Source organism: Phoenix dactylifera, chromosome 3 (genome assembly GCF_009389715.1).
Source record: "Phoenix dactylifera cultivar Barhee BC4 chromosome 3, palm_55x_up_171113_PBpolish2nd_filt_p, whole genome shotgun sequence".
NCBI classification, from domain to species: domain Eukaryota; kingdom Viridiplantae; phylum Streptophyta; class Magnoliopsida; order Arecales; family Arecaceae; genus Phoenix; species Phoenix dactylifera.
Genome location: NC_052394.1, coordinates 11,073,206 through 11,096,726, shown reverse-complemented (window position 1 = coordinate 11,096,726; position 23,521 = coordinate 11,073,206). Strand labels below are relative to the sequence as shown.

Here is a 23,521-nt window from a genome sequence, read left to right as displayed (position 1 = left end):
AAAAGGCTTAATTCTTCATTAGCCCTAATTACCATCAAAGTTTCCTTTAAATAGGGCCTCATAAGAACAATTGAAATAAACCCCTTACACAAGAATAATTCCCAATAAACCCCAAATACACAAATGAACCCTAAAATGCAAACAAGCCAATAAACAAAATAAAATAAATATGTACTAAGATGGTGGACTAGGCTCCGATGTCCCCATCAACTCCTTCCGGATGGGAAGAACTCGACCCCGTCGAGTACAGGTCTGGCCGGCTGTCGTACTGCTCCAGAAGGTCAGGGTCAATGTGCTGCAACTCGGCTCTTGAAATCCACGTCACATCCGATTCGGGTCGACCTTTCCACCGAATAAGGTAACGTTGGTAACTTCCTCTCCTGGTAGATATAACCTGCTCATCTAATATATGTTCTATGTGTTCTATGCATGCATGAAACTTTGGAGGTAGAGGCTCAATAGCTGGTGCTGGGTCAAGGTGATCAACAACAATGGGTGTATCAACAAAAGGATCAGAAAGAATGAATGTTGTTTTCTTGTATGGGACTAAATCTTCAATATTAAATGTCGCACTAATCCCATAGTCTTTAGGAAGATCTACAACATAAGCATTTGAGCTAATTTTCTTTAGGACTTTAAACGGTCTAGCACTACGAGATTGCAACTTTTTGAACGTCTCCGAAGGAAGTCGTTCAGGTCTAATTCTTACCATGACAGAATCGCCTACATTCAATTCTTTATAACGTCTGTGTAAATCAGCAAGAGATTTATATTTTAAGTTATTAAAGTGACTACAATTGTTGATTTCTTGATGCAATGAATGTGGATGTGATGCAATTGATTGTGCAGACTCAAAGACTCTATACTGATGAGACATGAAAAATAGGTCTATGGGTTGCCTAGGTTTGTAATCATGCACCACTTCGAATGGACTCATACCTGTGGACTTGTTAACCGAACTATTACATGCAAACTCAACTGTCGGTAACATTAAATTTCAGGTCCTAGCATATGCATTCGGTCTGAGCCTATGATGTGGAAGGTTGGGCAGAGATGCTCCGAGAACTAGATCAATTACACGTTGGATATCACGCATTGGAGAAAGTGCATCCAGAAGATCATCAGGGACTACAAAATGAAACTTCTCTAGAAGAAAAACTACTATAGGGGAATATTCAAGATTGGACTCCACATGGGTATCTTTAGCTACAAGTGCCAATTCAGGTGACTGGCTCTCAATATCTGTCACTACCTCTTCCACAGTAGTGATGTGAAGTGGCTTGGTTGTACTTAGATCAATAGTCTCCTTTTGAGAATTATTTTGGACAAAATCTAATTCTATAGGTTCGTCTTCAAAGTCTTCTTCATAGTCTTCTATATTTGGTTCATAGACTTCTTTGACATATTCGACCTCTTGGCTCCTAACTTCTAGTTCAGTAATCAGGTAGGTTCTAATGGAACATTGGGATGCTATGTGGTCGAATTGTTGACACCTTGAGCATTGGGTTTGGTGCCCAAGAAAATGGGCAAGGATTACAGGTGGTGCAATAGGGGTTGGCAGCGTAGGGGTCCTAGAATTTTGAATGAGCTCACGAATCTCTTGTTTGAATTTCTTGTATCCAGCCTGCATGGCAACGATCTATTCTAGAAGAGACCTCAAAATGTCGGAATTCATGGTAGCTACGGGGGTTTTAGGTTGATTGAGATAGTGCTCCATATCACTACAGGTTGGCTTGCAATGATGACACTGGGTGATGATGTGAAATGCAGTGTCACTAATGAAATCCTTATACCAGATTTGATACAGGACAACCTACTAATGCAATCTATTATGATTTTATATATCAGCAAGCTTTCACAAGAATAACTTAAAATTTAAATGTTGCTGATTTTTACTTCGATTATTCAGAATTAAGGATTAAGACTATTCAATTTAAGAAATTAGATTGCAATCAAGTAGTGCAGTTGTTCTGATCCTAAAGTAATCTGATCGAATAATGTTGAGAAACGTCCTGTTACTAGAGTGTGCTAATTTAATGTTAAGATTTAAAGGGTAATAGGACGGGTTCGGAAATGAAAGGTTTAATGTTCTGAATTTTGACAACAATATAAATTTTCAAGAATATGGCTATCATGCAAGAGAACTAGAACATAATTAAATGAACAAGCCCAAGAAAGTGAAAACCTATCACCTGTCGTGAAGCAGACGACCAGAGTATGACACAGCAAGTAGGCTCGGCAAATGACTTCAATCGGACCTGATTACAGCAACTTGGTGGGGAGACAATCAATGGCACGGGACCTGACTGACCGGTGGGCCTGCAGCTATGGGCCTGTAAAACAATGGGCTGATGGACCTTGAAGGCTTGGGGGAATTGGGCCCGAAGGCCTTGGTGGACTGCGGCTGAGACGGGGGGCTGATGGGACTCGGGTGAGGTTTTTTTTTATTTTTTTTGGTGGGATGTTGGGCCGAGGGAGTTGCAGTGGCCGAAGAAAAGAAAAAAAAAGGATGAGGGGAAAGAGGGGAGGCGGAAGATGATGGGGGTTCGGGATGGGGATGGCCGGCGGTGGAGCAGAGGCAGGGGGATGGATCTCGGCGCCGAGAAAGAAGCACAGAGGTGGAGCGGCTCGGTGGTTCGGTGGCGACGTGCTTGGAGGACACGAAGAAGCGCTGCGGGCGGTCTGCTTGGGGAAGGCAGCGTTCTGAGGGAAAGCTCGGCGGAGGGCCCGGCGGAGGCGGCGCTAAAGCGGTGGAGCGGCACTGTGGTCGGCCACAGAGAAGGAGGCGCACGGCTTGGCGGCGCTGCGGCGATGGAGGGGCAGCGGGGACGACTGGCCGGTGCAGCGGCGCTGCTCGTCGGGTGGACAGCGATTGGGCAGCTGCGGCTCGGTGATGACGCGACTCGGCAACGACGGCGGCGCGGTTCACGGCGTGGGTGGAGGTTAAAGATGAACAGTTACAGAGGTAAGTTTTTTTTTCCTTTTTTTTCTTTTTTTTTCTTTTTCTTTCTTTCTTTTTTTTAGACACGTGAGATCACGTGCGTTTTTGAAACCTTGGATCCGGTCGGATTCGGGTTGTCGGGCGTGAACCGCTCCGATAACCCGTTAGTTCCTCACGTGCAAGGCACGTGTGTTTTTTTTTTCCTTTTTTTTTGAACGGATCCGGTCTAACGGATGGCGGGTTAACAGGTTTAGATCTTACCCGCTAAGCTGGCCGTCTTCAATCTCCGACGGATTCGTTGGGGATGCGCAGGATTTCGTGGCGGTGGCTGCGAGGCGGAGCGGAGATCGCGGTGGCGACTCCGGGGCTCGCGGCGACGGGCGGCAGGGAACCCGCGGGGCAGTGATCTCCTCTGAATATCGGGCACGGTGGAGCTTTCGGGGGTTGCGGCGACGGCTCGGGTGCAGTCGACGGCTGTGCGGCGTGCGGCGGAGGGAGTCGTCAAATGGGAGCCGATTAGCCGAACCTTTCTGGGTTCGTGAGAGAGAGGGGAAGTGGCGGCAGGATGCGGTGGAGGAGGTCCTCGGAGATCGAGGGCGCACGGCGACGGTGCTCATTGCAGAGCGCGGTGGAAAGGGGGCGGCCGACGAGGGATGACGGGGCGCTCGGGAGTGGATGGAGACACGGGACGGCGGGATAGGGGTTCTTCCCTTCTTCCCTTCTCGTGCGGCCTCAGACAGGCGTTCGCTGTGGGAAGGCTCTGCCGAGTGATAGAGAGAGAGATGGCCCCATTTTTTTTTCCGATGAGCTGAACTGACGGAGAGAGGATGGGGGCCTGGATCGTGGCTTTGGCAGCAGGGGCAAAACCGAAGCTCTGATACCAAGTTGATGCCGAACCAGATCCGAGAAGGACAATTGCGGTGGTGATGATGTACTTTTGGTGAGATGAAAGAGGAAATGAAGACGGAGAAGAGAAGGAGGAAGAAGAAGAGAAGAAGGAGAAGGGAGGAGGAAGAAAGAAGAGGAAAACGTGGGGGAAAAAAAAGGCTTAATTCTTCATTAGCCCTAATTACCATCAAAGTTCCCTTTAAATAGGGCCTCATAAGAACAATTAAAATAAACCCCTTATACAAGAATAATTCCCAATAAACCCCAAATACACAAATGAACCCTAAAATGCAAACAAGCTAATAAACAAAATAAAATAAATATGTACTAAGATGGAGGACTAGGCTCCGATGTCCCCATCGGAGAGAAGGGGAGGAAGAAAAGAGAACAGAAGGTTTTTGAGTGGAAGAGGGAATAAGAAGGAGGGAAGTCAGGGGACGCATGGGGAGAGAATAAAAAAAAAAGAAAGAGATGGGGGAGGCTAGGGGATAAGATGAAAGAGGAGAGAAATTTGGCCGGGCATGAGAGGAAAGAGACAGAGATTTAAGTCCACATGGAGAGAGATCACACGGGGTGCGGAGAAATCATGCACGATCTCAACTTGGTTAGTATGTGCGGAACAAGAAGTAATGAGGAGAGGGGGAAAAAAAAAAGAGAGAGAGAGGAGCATGTGGCTGGCTGATTTATTGACCCGATAGGTAGGGGGAGAGAAAGGAAAGGGGAAACAAGGAAGAAGAAGGTTTCTGATAGGGGAAGGAAAGAAAGAAGGAAGGAAGGAAGGAAGAAATTCAAGGAATAGAGAGGCACACTTTCTTTGGTTTAGATGATTTTCGAGATAAGCAAGGAAAGAAAGAATGATAAGATTAGAAAGAGAAGGGCTCATGCTACAACCCAGGACCTCATTCAAAAGAATAGCTGAACATATATTATTTGAATATCTTGATCTTGTATATTTATCAAAATTCTATTTAATGCATAACCAAAGTGAAATTAAGTAGTTGTCCGGTCTACTCCGATACTATTTATAATTACTTAGGATCTTATCAAAAAAAAAAAAACTAGCAAAATATACTATTTAGGTTCCATAACCCTACGTAAACAAGATCTCTTTATTATATTACTAATGTGTTCAAAAAATTATGTACCACGAGAATCTACCAAGATTATTATAATTTAGCATTGAACTATTTTGCCTCGTATCTTCATTGTTTGCAAAGCTCGCGCACCATAAATAGCATGGATGGAGATCTCTAGCATCTCCAACCCTCCTATCTTCATTGTTTGTCAAGCTCGTGCACCATAAATGGCATGGATGGAGATCTCTGGCGTCTCCAACTCCTACGTCGCCACAACATCCTCCACCTCCGTATCTACATCACTGTGACCAACATCATTCGATGAGAAATAATTTTTTGCATCGATGTCTCGGTCCAAACTTCTCAATACAATTAAAATATAATTCTGTCTCTCTCCTCTCCTTTGAGTTTAGCTGGACGTAACTTCTTAATAGAAATAGGATTTGGACTAGGAGTGATGAATAATTTGCTTTCGTGCTTCAGGCTATAACTTCATTAGATCACCAAACAAGAATTCTTGAAAGACTATTTAAAGTCTTCCCGCACAATGATAGGAGTCGCCTCTTTCATCAGCTGGTGCCATGATTGTGCACAACTTCTAGACTGAAAGAAGCCCAAATGGCACCTTCTCATCCTCTGGTGATTGGCGGAAATCAGAGAACTGCTTGGCTGTGCAAATCTACCCTGTGGGGTCCTCGTTCCACTGCAGCATGGAAAGTCAAGCTTCAGGTGTTGGTGGAGCCTTCACAGTTGGTTCCTCCAATACCATGGGTTTGACCTCCGCTACTTCGGCCATAGTCATGAGAACTTCCTGCAGCTTCTTGTATTAGATTTTGTTGGATGTCGAATCTAGAATTCATGGCTGCAGACATTTCTTGCAACTCCTTAGGGATTCTTTCCTCCCCAGCAGACTGACTCCAAACGACCCAACCGTTGTTCTTCCATTCCTCGCTCTGATACCAAGTTGTTAACTTTGCAACAGACTTGACGGTAGTGGCTCTTTGCCTCTGCTCTTCCCTAGTTTGGATGAGAAAATAGACACGTTAAAGATGAGAATAAATGGGAAGTGTGGTACGTGGAATAGGTTTGCTTCGAGGGCCGGGAACCTTAACCTCCAAGTGGGAACACCAAAAAGTGGCGGTTGATGCGGGGGTTACATTTAAATAAAGATAAAAACCATCAACTTTCCGTAGAAATCAGCAACTGCTTGCTAAAAAATCTCCTAAAACTTGGAACAACTTCGAAGATTTCAAAGTGCTAACAAATCTGAACCACCCCTAACGTCTCTTAAGGGGACTTATTCAAAGACACCATCAATTTAGCATATGACATACCCTCTAGAGGCATGGTAAAACAGTTGTTACAAGGTGTTTTTGGTTGTTTTCAGAATTATAGTTGCTGGTAATCAAAGAAGACCAGATTTTTGTGGCCAAACAGCTATTCCATTTCCACATGATGCAGCAAACCCCTGAGGATGCTGCTTCTTTCATATATTGCAGTATGTTAAGCCTGTCCGATGGTGACATGTGGCGCTGCAAATCCATCCTAGTTGTGGGAGGATGACAATCGGTGTATTGGAGTACATAGAATGTTGTAAATATATGTGATGTATGCACAAGTCTTGAGCTATAGAGATCTTATAAGAACTTTGATTGTAAAAATGCGCATCTAAACAGGTGTTCTGAGGAGGCTATTAGAGCGACTTGCACAGCGCACCAGATTTGGCTGGCAAGAAATGCTCGTACTCTCGGCGATCGCAGGGTGTCACCGAAGTTTGCTGCGGAGTTTGCTCGTGTTCAGGCCTTTGAGTTTGTACCCACCACCTCTTCAGATAGACCTTTGACAGCTCGGGACACCTGGGCCCCCCCCTCTGCTTCGGCAGCCCACCAAATGGTGTTTTTCACCTGGGAGCCCCCACCTCCGAGTTTCCTCAAGGTCAATTTTGACGGGTCGGTGTTGGACGGCGGTGCGCGGGGTGGTGCGGGCTTTGTTATACGAGGCCCGCACTCCAGGGTAGTTGCAGCAGGTGGCTGCCAGCTGTTCGACACGTCGGTTCCGGAGGCAGAGCTTCGAGCAGCCTGGGCGGGCGTGCGCCATGCGAGGATGATCCTGCGAGCCAGGTCGATCATTTTGGAGGGCGACTCCACCACGGTCATCGGATGGATTCGGAGGGGGGCGACGGGTGATGGTACAGACCACCCTTTGATCCGCGACATAGGGAGCATGACGGGAGATGAGAGAGCCTTCCAAGCTCAACATGTATTTAGAGAAGCTAATGGGGCAGCCGACTGGGTGGCGGCCCATGCGGCTCATCACTCAGGGTATACCCTTTGGTCGGGGGAGGAGGAGCTGCCACATGCGCTCCGCGAGTTGCTTTATTTTGATTTTCTTGGATGTATTCGTACACGTATTGTATGAAATACCCGTTTTCAGCACAAAAAAAAAAAAAAAAAAAAAAAAAAAAAAAAAAAAAAACAGGTGTTCTGAGTAGTAAACTCGTGCATGTTATTGGGATTTCTGCTTTAACTTAGGAAGAGGTTGTTTCTGCTATTATTTAGGAAGCGATCTTAGTAAAGTTGTGAAAGCTTTTCAGATTCCTTCTTTACTATGTTGAATGATGGATGATCGAGCAGTAGCAAATTGTGGTTCAGGAGCATGACAGCTTTTGGGAGCCAACGGTTAAAATGGTTGAATGGTTGAGCTGAACTCATTGTGATCTGATTTGATGGATGGTTTACGGACATTTGTGTTGCAAAGTCTGCTTTCTGATTGTTTAATGGAGCTGATAAAAATCATAAAATTAGGAAATAGAATACTTAAGTAGCTCATAAGTAAATAATTAGTTCGATCTGGATGCAGCGGCACAGATAGGATCCCAATGACAAGATCATTAGTTATTAATTCCTTTTCTCTCCCTTCCCCTCTCCCTTCCCTCTCTCCTAACAAAAGAAGAACGGGAGAAGCGGAAGGGTGGCAATAAAAGGATCACTGTAAAGTTTAAAGATATGGATGGAGCATGTCTTGCTTCGGTGCTAAGCATTTGTGCCATGAACAGGCTTGATGATGTGCAGCCACACTTGACTGCCTTTCTTTTTTTCTTTTTTTTTTTTTTGGTACTACGGTAACTCACGTCAATCTGGCGTGAGTTCTACCATCAGAGTCCAAAGAAATAAGAGTACATAAAGATGGGGGAGCTAAGTGTGAGTTCTACGCTTGACCACTTGAATGATCGGTGCACTTGTTAGGTCACACCGAAATTCTGATAGCATTGAAACATTTGGTTGTTAAGAAGACAAATTTGCTAGGGAAGCACCTAATTTCCATGAAACTATGTTGGGGTCTGGATCATGGTCAATCTAGCCTTTTCAAAAGCATCCCTACTGATCAACTACCGGAAAAATAAAAAAAAAAAAAAAAAAAAAAAAAACGGAAGAAAGAATCTTGCCAATGTCGCCTAAAGACATCTTTTGATAGATGGTGTGTCAGAAAGCATACAATTCGATTCTCATCTAGCTCTACTTCACACTCAAAAATGTTGCCTGGCATGTATCTTCCAAGTATGAAGACAGGAAAGCTACCTTTTTTTGATTCTCATCTATCTCTAGTTCTCTGCTACAATGCCTATCAAAAGAGTCAATTTCATTGCTCATATACTACATTTGTTACCGAGGAGGCTTTCACAAGGGTTGCAACAAAATATTTATAAGATCAGGCGGAGGAGAGAAAAAAAAGGGGGATAATAACCGGTCAATATACCCCGCCCACAACACATCATACGCATACATATCAAACCTCGCATTTTTATGTGAAAGAGCAAGTCCCACATGACTCCCTCTACCTCACTTCCAGATATCTAGGCTTCTACATGGCTTAGAAGCTCATGAGCATAGCATAAAAAGCTTCTCTCAACAGATCGTAACTTCAAATTCCGAGGTTAGATGCATTTTAGAAAATAATGGCACACTCTAAGGTGAATCTCCATTCTGGAAGTCAGACTAGCTTAGCTTATCATTTAAAGATGGCAGCAAACCAAACTGGTACAACAATATCTGAATTTGAATCATACCCATCGACAAAGGTTCTCGCATATATGGTCAAAAACAAAACTTCCAGATAATAAGAAACGTTTATCCAACAACTCTCATCTTGATAGACGACTTAAACACTTCAAAGAAAGTTCAAACTGCAAAACTAAGCAGAGACACAGAGAAGAGAAGGCTTCATAATAAAAAGAAAAAGCTCGGGCAGTTCGACCCAAGTATTGTTAAGCAAGCACCAGATTTTGCATGTGTTTTCTTAGAACACGCGATAAGGTTTGCCCATGCTGCTCTTCAGGTACAAGCATCTCACCTGTTTTGTATGCAACAAAGGTAGAACTGGATTAATAGTCATGGTAAATACGAAGATAGCATTACAAGAAACAGCGAGCAAAATACTTCAAAATATAGCAACTGTTCACATGTTCCAAAGCAACAATACATGAAATAGTATAAAGGGATATGTGTCCCGGTTTATGGAGGAGTTCATTGGCAGGTAGTAGATTAGAACATGCGCCTCGTACGCAAATTAGACATTCAAAGAACTAAAATCGCCACAAATACATAAAACATGGAAGACAAAAGAAAGTACTGATATAAACAATAGTTGCAGCAAGACTCCTCATGGAAACGTTCGTTCCATTCACACAATTTAGTACATTCTGGTGACAAACATGGTAAAGTAAGCATCAAAAGACTCATTGCAGCAAAAACAAAAAAGCAAAAATGGAGGTGTTCTAGGCTGAACAGTCTGATACAGGGAAAACATTACAGTGTATTTAACTCACTATTCTGCATGCAGCAAGAACACAGTCTTTCCCAAATATTTTCTTTTCCTTTTTGCCCCATTAAAAGAACAATTTAAACAATAGTAAATCATTATAATGTACTGAATAATGCATAACTTATCATTTTTTACTACTCTGCATATTGCAGAAAATTTTGGTTATTGCTTCTCACGCACAATCAAGACATGTAGGTTGAATGCATATTTTGCTAAATTAGCAGAAAGAATAATTAAAAGATAGCTATTTTTGAGAGAAATTTACATACATTTTGCCAATTCTTCTTCAACAAAGACACCAGGAAGTTGACGCTAAGTTGCACATTTTGAAAAATCTGCTTCTCCTCCATTGCGCAATTCCCAACAGCAACTCCCATGCAAAGAACTTTCTTAAGTTGAAACTTCACCATTGCTTTGGTCTCATTGACTTTGGCCTCTAAAGATTCCTGATGTGTGACCAATGTAGGAAATTTACCTGCACTGCAAATCAATACATCAAGAATTGGTTGCAAGAAGTGGAAAAGAAGGCTAATAAATGCATTAACAGTAAAAGCTGATAATCAAGTAAACATCTCACAAGAGTCAACATGGCTAAGGGTAATGATAATAAAATATCCAAGCATATATAACAGCACTAATATTTGGTGCTTACTGTAAAAGATTAAGAACTAAACATTTTCTTCTAATTATCTTCTATTATTTAAAACTAGCAATTGATTGATAGGCAATTATAACACCTTGAAAATATTCAGGGGTATAATAACAGCTTGTAACATAGATAGCCAGCATATATACATATAAAGTAGACACAGTCGAAGGAAAAAAACAATTAAAACATGTTACATTCTTATGCTAATTAAGGCACTAAGAAATACTAGCAATTAGGTGGCAAACAGAACAACGAAGAGAATTTATGGGCTCCACATACTAACAGGAGCTGAAGCTCCTGGTGCAATTTTCGTACACGTTGCCAACTAAAGAATAAATAAGACTCGTTCATCGCTCTTCAAGTAATACAATACCATCTCCCCCATTTTTTTCTGTTTTTGCATCAGGAGACAAGTAATTTAAGCATAACAATCTTAGACCCTAGATCTTGCTGCCAGAGGAGAGAGGGAGCTCACAACACCCTGAAATTTGCCATCTCCAAGGAAGAGATATTAATTCAGATGCAGGAATGTACATTTCTAAAGTGTGCATCCATGCCAGTGGACATCCCAATGTTTTCTTCACCCATGTAGGAGAAAGAATTCAAACAGGTTATATTTTCCAATGCTAGTAATTTCATTCTAACAGAAACAGCTGGTATAGCGTGAGCAAGAGCTGAACATACCAGATATATTAAGAACGACATCAATTAAAAAAATAAAAAAAAAGGGAAGCATGAATGCACAGATTCATGATCAATAGGATGTGCACACTTTTTTACTATAAGGCCCTCCATATTACTACAAGCAAGGTCAGCGGAACCGGTAGCAGGCACCGTACCGGTTCTCCGCCAGCACGAGTCGGTAGGGACCGTGTCGGGCCTCTACCGATGGAGGAGAGGCATGCAGAGAGGAAGAGAGAGAAAGAGAGAGGGAGGCAGGCCAGAGGAGGGTTGCAGATGCCAGCGGAGGCTACGGGAAGCGAAGTCGCAGTCACTTCTTCTGTTTCAAACGAAATAAGGGTCAGGTCATAGCTTTAAAAAATTTTGGATTTTTAAGCGATTTGCCGACTTCACTTAAAAATCTGAATTTTTTTAAGGCCGCGGCCGAACCCCTGTTTAGTTCGAAATAGAAAAAACGGCTGCGGCCTCACTTCCCACAGCCTCGGCCGGCCTCCATCGACCTCCGACAGCCTCCGTCAGCCCTCCGCCGGCATCCCTCCCTCTCCCTCTCCCTCCCTCCCCCGCTCGCTCTCTCTTTCCTTCTCCTGCTCCGACAACGGATTTTGTTTTCCTTACCGATACCGTACCAGTGAGCCACCAATACGACTCGGGACGGCCGGAATCGTCAGGTTTGGGACGGTTCCGCCGACCCTGAATGCAAGGTTCTCAAGGAAAGTGGTGTATGCTTTTCTACTACAAGTATGTAGACACTTTAAGCTAATAGACATCAACATTTGAAACAATCAAAATTAGAGTGCCATAAATTAGACATCAGTTAGCATAACAACCAAAAAGCTAAGCCAACTACCAAAACCTCCACTAATGTAAGCAAGACACACCACTTTTGGGTTTCCAAGTGCTATTGCATCATGTCAAGTCCAACTATCCAAATGTTTCAGGAGTTCAAAAAATCTTAAAACTTGAAAAGTCAGTGTAGTATTAGCTTCCATATTGTCTATAGAGGACTATATTCAAATCAAACTTTAATCAATTTGAATTTTCGTTATATGCTAAGACCCTGTTTGGTATTGCTTTTAAAGGGCCAAAAGCACTTCTTGGAGGGTCAAAACCTCTTTTGGATGATTTTTAGGTGTTTGGTAAAATTGTTGAAATAACTTTCTAGCTCCTCCATAAGCAAAAAAAAACCTACTATGTAAAGTTTCAATTTGGAGCTTTTGGGTAAAAGCTCTACTTAAGATGCATCCAGAAGCAAATTTTTTAGGCAAAAACATGCCCAAGAGACCCTAGTTCAAGTCCCATGAAGAAAATTTTAAATAGTTAATTTAAAATATTTTTACTGATATATTCATTTATGTTAGTTTCCTTTTATTGCAATAATCACACAATTAAGGATTTTGAATTTATGATTATATGTAGGATCTACTCCCTCAATTGTTTAGAGATTGGTGAACTACAAAACAAAGATTGAATAACTATAAGATAGATGTTTTGTGTGGTTGTATTGTGACTCTTCTTATAAGTTGTTGACTTGTATATTAAGGATATTATACTTGTAAAATGGATACTAAGAAATGTTGGTGAATATTTATACTCTATTATTATTCTAGATATTACTGAGTAATCATGCATAAAAAATAATATTATTATTTATGGTATTATTCAGATCAAAATACTGAAAATAATTTATAAATTAACAATACTTTATAATAATGATTTTTATAGCACAGTATAATGACAATATAATATGCTATAATACAATAATACTATTGTATTATATTATTATCATTATTATTATACTAGAGTAATCAAAATATAATAATATTAAATTATAACAATATTATAATATAATATTGTTATTAAATTAAAATAATAATGTCATATGATAATAATATTATTATAACATAATAGTGTTATAAAAAATATTATTATATTATAACAAATATAAAAAATTATGTATTCTATTATTTAGATCAAAATATAAATAAATAATTTATAAATTAAAAGTTTTTGATAGTGCAAACAGATAAACAACTGAAAGCGCAATGCAATATCCTTTATTGTCATGTCCTAATACTCAAAGTATGTCCTCAATTTGGTTACCAAATAAAAGTTGAAATTCTACATCACTTCAAAAATGTAGTTAAGATACTGCAAATAACTTTTTATTAAAAGCTCTACTAACAAAAGCTCTAATATCGAAAGCTGTACAGACAAAATCTTACTACCTACAACAATGCAAAATGGGGACTAAATTCGGTTTACATAATGTCTATCGGTACTTTTACTAGCCTTGGTTGACAATGCACACAAAGGCAGTGAATGCCTGGAATGAATTGGGAAGACGACTGAACCAATATGAGCAGATCCTAAAGCGACTGACCAAAGCATGATGGCCTAAGCAACAATGAAATTCAATAGGAATATAATGCCAAGCTAAACATGACAGAACAAAGTGTGGTAGTCCAGCAGATTGAGCTAAAAGATTATATGCATGACAACAACACAACATAAAATCATCAGCTACACATAAATCTCTATCAAAAACACAAGCAGAAAGGACTGACATCTAAAATCGCTCTAATCAAAGGCAATGATATATAAAGCAGGAAACTCCACAAACAGCTTCTCAGAATTCATTAGATAAGATTTTGTAAGCTATGCTAGATCAGATACCTCAGCAACAACTATGGAAGGGTTTTTTTCTAAAAAAAATATATATATACAAATTTTACTAATTCACCTGCCATTACTTCATCAAGACCATACATTATCCTTGGTAAGACCATCCAGCATTATCACTTAAGAAAATAGCAACGAGGAACCACTTAATATTCAATGCAAGAAAGAGCAAGAAAAGTGCTTGCCTGCCTTGTTAAGACCAGGGCCTAAAAGTCGAGGAATCTGCTTAATAATAGCTTCAGATGCCAAAAATGCATGATATTTTTTTGCAAGCTTTTTGACCAACTTCTTATTCTTGTTCATCTTCTTTAGCCCTTCAACATCCATATAGTCCAGTCCAATTTTCTCAGCCTGCATATATTTACTTCCGATATGTAAATAATAATTAATGGATGTTTCAAGAAATTCCATTGTCCTGTTACTAGTAGAATTCAGGACAGGATCAGACTCATCTAAAAGCTTTCTCAGAGTCCAAATAGAGCAGTGCTAGATGAATTATCTAGGCTAGATAGCTAGAAAATAAGAGCTGTCCAATCCTTCCTGAACTAAATGGAGTACTACATGTTCAGTGACTGTGCAGACACTCACATAAAGATAATGTTAACTGAATCGAGCAACAAAACAGAGCCAGAGCTTATAAGTAATGCTCAAGAATAAAGTTCCATTATGTTAAAAAGAACATGTCTTCACAAGAAGAAATAAAGGTTCTCCCTTTACAAGGACAGATCAATGTACCTCTTCCACATGCTGAGCATCACCAAGCATGCAGACCTTCATCTTTGGACGTGGAATATGTGGCAACTTCACAGAACCGCTAAACCGCTTATCCTTTTGCGGATCATAATTTTTTAGCCCAATCTGCAGCTCAATGGTCTCAGTGAAGTTGCGCTTTTTCTCCCTAGCATCATTAACAATCTGAGAGATAGCCTCCCTCAACACGTCGCTCTGCAGCTTGCTACAGAAGAATAAAGATGATGCAACCAAAAACCATTACACATAGGTCATCTAGTTATCTCTTCTAACCTAAAATCAGAAAAGTAATACAAATTCAGAGCATACTTCTTTGTTAGTGATGATGATTTCAAATCCATACAAAAGCATAAATTAACACAAATTTTAAAGAGCATTTTAATAGTTATAGTCATTCAAATTATCATAGATAGGAATTCAAATGTAATAATGTTTCCTATTATGATGTCGATTGTGCAGCTTGTAATACGACCTAAAAGAAACCAAACTAGGCCACTAATGTTGTCAAAATACAAAGTCATCTATATAAACTAAATAGTCAAGTCACTCTTCCTTACAGCTATCCATACAATACTGGGAACATACAGTATCTGCTAAAAGTGATTTATATAAATGATAGTCACTAATTCAATAATAACATATGCTCCGCCTAGGACATGTCAGGAATAGAAATGACAAAGTCATTGTATTGTTATATCTACTCATAGCAAGAGAAATCCACCTCAGCCCCAACTAAAAAATTCCAATGCAGCAAGAGATCCATAGTACGCCCAGATAAACTGAACAAATCAAAAAAGTTCAATGAATCAGGAAACTAGTACAGCCCCATGACAAGTGAAGACCAAAAGAAAAGAAAAAAATGCTGCCAAAAAAGATGCCTTTTGACCATGTGTTTGATCAATAACCAAAATCAGAGATGCCAGAAGAGGGGTTCCAATAAAACTAGGAGGCCAACTCTTAATGAAGCAAGAGCGAATTGTTCTCGCAACAAAATTAATTTTCAAATAAAATGTAAGCGAACAAATATTATGACAAGAATTTTAATCCAAATGCGGACATACAAACACCAAAGCAACAGTATAAGATTATCGAACAAATTCCATTTTAAAAAAAAAACGACAAAAATAGTGAACGGCCCGTATCACAACACTGATAAGATCATAGGCAAGTTAGGTGGTCACAGATAAAATCAAATACCTCATAGTTCTTCTTTGTTGAACTCCTCCTCAAAGGGATAGTCCTATTAGCTTCTCCCCTTCCTTCGAAACAAAAGCAAATCGAATGATAACAAGCACCCATCAGATAAAAGCCCAGAAGAAGAGTTCCAAGAACTAATAACTAGGCAAAAGTAATCAAATTAGGGCCAGGAAAATGACAACTTTGATATCGAATTGACGCATAGATCTGGTACAGATCCATTAAAAATTAAGAAAAAATGCAGGATAGGAAAAGTGAAGCACGAATTAGGTTTCCAAACGCTTTTAGGAAAGGAACAAAAAGGGATTAAAAGCAGGAGAGGCGGAGGAGAAGAAATATACCTGGAAGCGAAGAAACCCTTGATCACAGAGAGCGCCTCGGTGGGGGGTGGTTCTATATACACCCCCCCTATTGCTAAGGACACCCCCCAAAAACCAAAAAAAAATACCCAAACTAACCTTTAGTGTAATTACCATATTGCCCTTGAAATTTTCTCAGTACACCCTCCCTTCCTCCTCCTCCGTTTCGTTTTGAAAAGAAAAAAAAAAAAACCCCTCAAACCCCCCTTAAACCCCTCGATCCATTTACATCGTTTAGGCGATCTTTGAAGGAGATTTAAGCCCCATTCGAAGCATGGACAAGCAACTAGTGATTTGGGACGAAGAATCGGCCGCAAAGGTACGTGTTCCACCTTGTTTCGAATTTTTTTTTTTCACGGTTCGTGCTCCGTTCGGCACTGGATCGCCGAACAAAAGGCTTCTGTTCGGCTGAACAGTGCCGAACAGAAGCCTTCTGTTCGGCAACCCTCAACCGAACAGAAGCCTTCTGTTCGGCTGCACAGTGCCGAACAGAAGGCTTCTGTCCGGCACTGTGCAGCCGAACAGAAGGGTTCTGTCCGGCACTGTGCAGCCGAACAGAAGCCTTCTGTTCGGCACTGTGCAGCCGAACAGAAGGCTTCTGGTGCCAAATCGCGTGCCGTGCTGAATTTTGTGCCGAACAGATCCTCTGATTCATTAATTCTTGGTGATAAATTATTTTATATGTAGAGCTATGCTACAACCGAATCGAGTATAATTGGATCAGAATTTGTACTGGATTACACAAGCGAATTTATAACTTACGAGGTATTATAATGTATTGTGCAATTTTGTATTAGTTTAGCGAGCTATTTTTACAACTGTGTACTTACATAAATTGTTTAATGTATAGATCTTCAAGAGTAGAGAGGACTTGTGTAATTGGTGTCGTGAAGCTGGGAGGCGAAATGGTTTTGTTGTTGTAATCAAATCATCCGATGCAGGTACCATTTCTAAGAAACCCAGAATTACGTTAGGTTGTGAGAGGGGTGGGACGTACCGAACCAAGCCAGCAAAGCGAATAAAGACTGCCTATGGGACAAAGAAGTGTGGATGCCCTTTTGCATTAAGAGGAAAGAAATTGGATACTGCGGATGATTGGATATTACTGGTCGTATGTGGAGTGCACAATCATCCCGCTGCAGAGAATCTGGAGGGGCACTCATATGCAGGGAGATTATCTGAGCAGGAGACGGAATTGTTAGTGGATATGTCGAAGAGTTTGGTTCGTCCAAAGGACATATTATCCACATTGAAGGAAAGAGATGCCCTCAATGTTACGACTATCAAGACTATCTACAATGTACGTCAACGGTTTAAGGTTGTAGAGAAAGCCGGGAGGTCTGAAATGCAACATCTATTAGGTAAATTATCAGAGGCTAAATATATTGAGTGGCATAGGAATTGTACTAATACGGATGTTGTGCATGACTTATTTTGGGCACACCCTGGCAGCATTGATTTGTTCCGTGCATTTCCCCGTGTGTTGATAATGGATTGCACGTACAAGACGAATAGGTATCGTCTTCCGCTCTTAGAGATTGTGGGGGTGACATCTACTGACATGACATTTTCAATTGCTTTTGTATACTTAAATTCTGAGCGGGAAGAAAGCTATACTTGGGCATTAGAGAGATTGCGCAGTGTCATAGCTGATGATGTTTTGCCTGAGTTGATTGTTACAGATAGAGACTTGGCTTTGATGAATGCAATTCATAGAGTATTTCCTACTGCTAGACATTTATTATGTAGATGGCATATTAGTAGGAATGTTTTGGCCAAGTGCAAAAAATTTTTCGAATTGAAGGAGAAATGGGATAAATTTATTATGAGTTGGAATGTACTAGTGCTGTCCTCCACGGAAGACGAGTATAATGATCGCTGGAGTGCACTGCAGAGAGAGTTCGGTACCTATCCAGATGCACTACAGTATGTGTCAGATACTTGGCTGAGCAAATACAAGGAAAGATTTATTGCGGCGTGGACGGATACATGCAGGCACTACGGAAATGTGACGATAAATAGGTATCACAAATAAAGACTCATTTAGTTTTAATTTGCCTCAATTGTTATATCTAACTTTCATTTGTTTACTAGGGTCGAGAGTGCACATGCAAAGCTCAAAAAGCAGCTTGGATCAAGCCAAGGAAGTTTCGAGTCATCTTGGACTAGAATACATGGATTGATTGAGTTGCAGCACAGCTCCGTTAAAGCCTCATTGGAGAAGAGTTTATTGGTAGTGCAGCACAACTTCAAGCCAGCTGAATTCAAAGAGTTGCGAGGTTTCATATCTATAAGTGCGTTAAATCATGTCCTCGCCCAATCGAAACGAGCCAATTCAGTTGGGTTTGATGATTCAAATTGTGGGTGCGCTATTCGACGCACACATGGTATACCATGTGCTCACCAGATTGCGCGGTACAGGGTGGAAGGTCGGCCCATTCCTCTCGACTGCATAGATCCTCATTGGAGGAAACTTGATATTGTGCCTACCCCCCCCCCCCCCCGTGCAGCCAATTCAGTTGAGTTGTGATGCAGAGTTAGATTTGATTGCGCTACGATTCAAGAAGTTAGATGGGGCTTCTCAATTGCAGATGATCAAGAAGTTACGAGAGATTGCAAGTCCAGATAGTACACCTCTTTTAGAGTCTGCAAAACGGAAGACCGGTTCACGTGGGCGCGCTTCAATGAAGGTTGATACGTCTACTCGACGTGACCCGTCTGCGTTTGAGTTGGTTCTATCTGGACAGGATAGTTATTCACCTGGTGTTGAGAAAGTTACCATCCGCAATCCATCTACTCAGATTCAAAAGAGGCGGCCCAAGCAAAAGGTAAGTACCAAATATTTATTTCCTTACAATAGGTATCACAACGTCTACGGGACGGTCCGTGCCGTGCCGGTATGTGATGTGCCGATACGGGACATGTCGGGACGTGCCGTGCCGAGATGTGCCGATACGGGACATGTCGGGACGTGCCGTGCCGAGATGTGCCAATACGGGATGTGCCGTGCCGAGATGTGCCGATACGGGATGTGCCGTGCCGAGATGTGCCGATACGGGACATGTCGGTACGTGCCGTGCCGAGATGTGCCGATACGGGACATGTCGGGACGTGCCGTGCCGTGCCGGTACGGGATGTGCTGAGACGGATAACTATTTGGATATTTCTGCCATTGTTACATATTTTCTATCATTTGATATTATTTGCAGGTTTTTCGTACTAGAGCCCAGTCACATACGCCCATTATCTATATTGATGCTATTCCTTCTGCCTTGAGACCATACATCCAGCATATCAAGGATGTAAAAGCTGATGGGAATTGCGGATTTAGGGCAATAGCTGACTTACTGGGATTTGGAGAAGATGACTGGGTGCGTGTTAGGAAGGATTTATTGCAAGAGTTGCAATGTCATTCGGACCACTATCGCACATTATATGGTGTGGAAGGGACGATTGCTGAGATCACTCATGCATTATCATATTATGATGATTGTCCACCATATGACAGATGGATGACTATGCCGGACATGGGTCATCTTATAGCATCCTGCTATAATGTTGTCCTATACCATCTCTCGTTGCAACAATGTCTGACCTTCCTACCTCTCCGTTCTGTGCCAGTACCTCTTCTATCCCGCAAAGATATCGCTATCGGATTCGTAAATGGAAATCATTTTGTTGAGGTACTACGTTCACAACACTTGCGAATATTTAATTTTGCCTATTTAATTTCGCTTATTTATAATTTTGTAGCTATTAATATTTTCTTATTTCTAATTTTGAAGGTGTTCTTATTGCCGGGACATCCCGTTCCGCCAGTAGCGACCAACTGGCGAAAATATCATCTTCCTTGTGCTACCGGATGGGAAAATTCATATGAAGCCCGGATTCAACAGTTTCAAAGAGAGCATCTCACCTAATGTTATAATTAGCGAGACAGTAGAGTTAGATTGATTGTTTATATATGTACAATTTTTGAAAGTTGTAAATTTTTTTGGGCTCTTAGAGTCATGTACTGTGAAACTCCATCATCAATATAAATCAAAAAATATCTGTCTTCGCATTGTTAGATTGATTGTTATGTGCACTGTTATATTTGTGTAAAATAGAACGGGCCAGGCTTTACAAAGATTACACGTAAATGTACCAAAAATATATATTTTTCATTAATATCAACAGTTTCAAATTACACAAAAAAAAAAAGTCGAAGCTACATAATCAAAATAAAGGCTCCATCATCAATCCCTATGACGCCGTCGTCGACGCGTGTACTGCTGTACGTCCGAATGAGAGGGTGCTGGATCCGAATGAGAGGGTGTTGTACTCGGGCCAGGCTCATCACCCAGAAGTAACTGATGCATCTGACAAATAGCATGAAATAGGTGCCCGGCACCTAGTGACGTAGCCTCTGAGGGACCCATCCGTACAATGTCGGTACTGATACCGAGTGCATCTGCAATACGCCGCCGGTGCATGTCAGCATCATCATGACCTCCCCTAGCTCCAGAATGAGTACTCGAGCGCAGATGAGGAGGCTGAACTGCAACGTGCGTGATACGGAGATACCACTCCATGTATCCCGGTACGCTGTCTGATGGCCGGGTAACTGGGTGGCTCCTGCTCGCCTGGCTCAGCACGTGGTCCTCCCACCGCTCCCAAAGCTGATCCATATAGGAGTAATGTATCCGGTACGAGCCTGCTGTGGAACCTCTGTTGGCTCGCGTAGGGGCTAGTGGCGCTCGAGGGATGGTCTGAATACGACCAAACTGTCTAAGAACCCTTTCTGGATGATAGGGTTCTACGATATCAAGGCACTTGATGGAGCCACTAAAAAATGCGATATCAACATATGGGCGATCTCCCCGAAGCCGATGATGGGGATCCCAAATAACCTGCAAAACAAAAGGTCCATTTCAGTTTTATACTATATCGCATATTAAAAGTACTGACAAACACAAGCAAATGGTAATATGATACGTACCTCATCGATGCTCAAAAGGTCCAATGACTCACGTAGAACCACTAAATGGTCCATCGTGGTACGGGATGGAGTACCGGGCATCCAGCGGTGCACGCGGGGACTGGCATCAGTATACTCAAGCGACGGGTGAGGACTGAGTGCTGGAAAATGCTCATAAATCCATGCCTGCAGAAGCGTCATATAACCACTGATCTGTCTCACTGATGACCTCGACGCAATCCCCAACTGCCGATACAAATATGCTAAGGCAGCTGTACCCCAGGCATATGTGCTCACCCTATCCAGATCCCGCAGTAAACACAGATACGCTATAGGCACCCTGGTCCCACTCTTATCAGCAAAGAGTGTGCAGCCTAACAAAAATAACAAATAGGCTCGTGCTGCACACTCTATCCTCTGCTGGCTGTCTCTATCAGATACAGAGTGAAACTGAGTCCTCAGCCACTCCATCCTCACAGACTGACCGCGCGATGACAGTACCTCCTGACGCGCGTCTCCAGCTGACACCCCCAACAACTCCACAAGTAGCTCCTCAGCATCCCGATCACTCATCCTCTCAGGAGAAACTGCTACTGAGGCACCTGCGACAGGAATCCCTAAAATGGCGGATACATCATCCAACGTGATAGTGATCTCGCCAAATGGTATATGGAAGGTGTTCGTCTCGGGCTGCCATCTCTCTACGAAGCCCGAAATCAGAATCTTATCGGTGAATCGATAAGAGCACTGTACTAACTCTATGAGGCCCGACTGCCTCAATAGTGCTTTGAACCTGGTATTTGGTTGGTTTGAAGACCACCACTTCCATTCACCAACCTTGGCAGTATGGTTCATGCACTTTAGTGGAGCCCGTTCCTGTAATATAAATGTATAATTACTACTACTTTATAAAACATCAATAAACAAAATATAATGCTATAACAAATAAACAATACCTGTTGCCTCCAGATGGAAGCTGCTATATGCGTCCTGAAACTGATCAAGACGGACTCATCCTCTGGACCTCCTGGACATGGTCCAATGGACTCATCGTCTTCGCCCCTAGCGGGCATATCATCATGCTCTGACTCAGGAGAGGGCGATGGCATATGAGCAGGCTCGGGAGAAGCAATCCTAGCACGACGTCTCCTAGCTGACGCCGTAGATCTAACTCTGGAGGGACCGGGATCCATGTCTGAAAATATAGAAATTCAATGTTAGGCTATATCAAAGAAAATAATTCAATTGCATACATAAATGATAAATGATAAAACAAGCCAAAAAAGAAACAAGTTACTTCTTGGAATCTACATAATTGGGTTTTGTGATAAATAATTCAATGTTACTTCAATTGCATACATAAATGATAATTCAAAAGTATACGACTCGTAAACTCAAGACATAACTCAATAATAGACTTTACCTAAAACTATGCCGCAGTTCTTAGTTTTTGTTTTTAGTTTTTGTTCGTTAACTAATGTTGTGGTTTTATTATTTGATAGAGCATTTGATATGAGATAATCATTCCAAGATCAAGAATGACATCGATGAAGGTAACAAGATCATCATATTTGGATGCACCATGTTAATGCTATATGATAATGATTCTAAATTATCCCTACTTCTCAAATTACTATCTAATCTAGTAATGAAAAACTTGTCCTTGATGTTGGGTATCCAATTCACCCTAAGGACGTGATCTAGGCTAAAATTTGGGAATAAAAATAATCCTTAGTCTAGCAACAGAAAAAAAAAAAAAAAAATTTGGATTCGGCCCCATGGGGACCAAGATACATTGGGTCGGCCCCATGGGGCCGAACCAATGTATTTTGGTCGGCCCCATGGGGCCGAACTGAAGGCACTGGTTCAAAGAACCAGTGCCGAACGATTTGGGGAGGCGGGGGGGGGGAGCTACCTCGAGGTGGTCGTGGAGGCGCCGGCGAGGTGCTCGTTGCTCGGAAGATGGCCAGGGAAGTGGTTCCAGGAGAAGCCGGCGAGGTGGTCGGAGATCGGGAGAATGCCGGCGACGAGAGGGAGAAGGGGGAACGGGGGGGTTTTGGGCGTTGGCGAGGTGCTTTGGGCGGAACAGTTCAAAGGGAGACGGAGGGGATTTGGCCGCCGGTGAGGTGCTTGAGGCGAGGTTTTTTGGGCGGAAGGGAGAAGCCGGCGGGTGTTTTGGAGGGGAAGAGCGGGGTGGGGGGGGTTTGGGGGGTGTAGAGAGCAATTTAGGTGAGGGGGTGGGGAGGGTGGGGGGTAATTTAGGAATTTTTAATTTTTTAGGGGTGTCCTTAGCAAATGGGGGGGTGTAGAGAGTATTTAATTTTTTTTTAATTTTTGGGGGGTGTCCTGAGCAATAGGGGGGGTGTATATAGAACCACCCCTCGGTGGGGGTTCTGGCGATATGCACCAAACCCTAGCTCTCCTTGCGGAATTACCTTATTGCTCACATATTTTTCCCTGAATACCCGATATATCCTAATCGGTCTTTTAAGTAATTCCCGCGCAAAAACTCCACGACTT

The 23,521-nt window shown here is 42.0% G+C and overlaps 1 protein-coding gene across 1 annotated transcript; it reads right to left on the bottom strand.

Annotated features, from left to right (window-relative positions):
- Positions 1-8,900: 8,900 nt before the first annotated feature.
- LOC103699891 (60S ribosomal protein L10a-like) lies at positions 8,901-16,092 on the bottom strand. The gene is made up of 6 exons (XM_008781885.4): positions 16,024-16,092; positions 15,683-15,744; positions 14,471-14,690; positions 13,921-14,086; positions 9,996-10,201; positions 8,901-9,255 (listed from the first exon to the last, which is right to left on the bottom strand). The coding sequence occupies exons 2-6, from the start codon at positions 15,685-15,687 to the stop codon at positions 9,202-9,204; spliced, it is 651 nt and encodes a 216-aa protein (XP_008780107.1). The 5' UTR covers positions 15,688-15,744; positions 16,024-16,092; the 3' UTR covers positions 8,901-9,201.
- Positions 16,093-23,521: the final 7,429 nt, after the last annotated feature.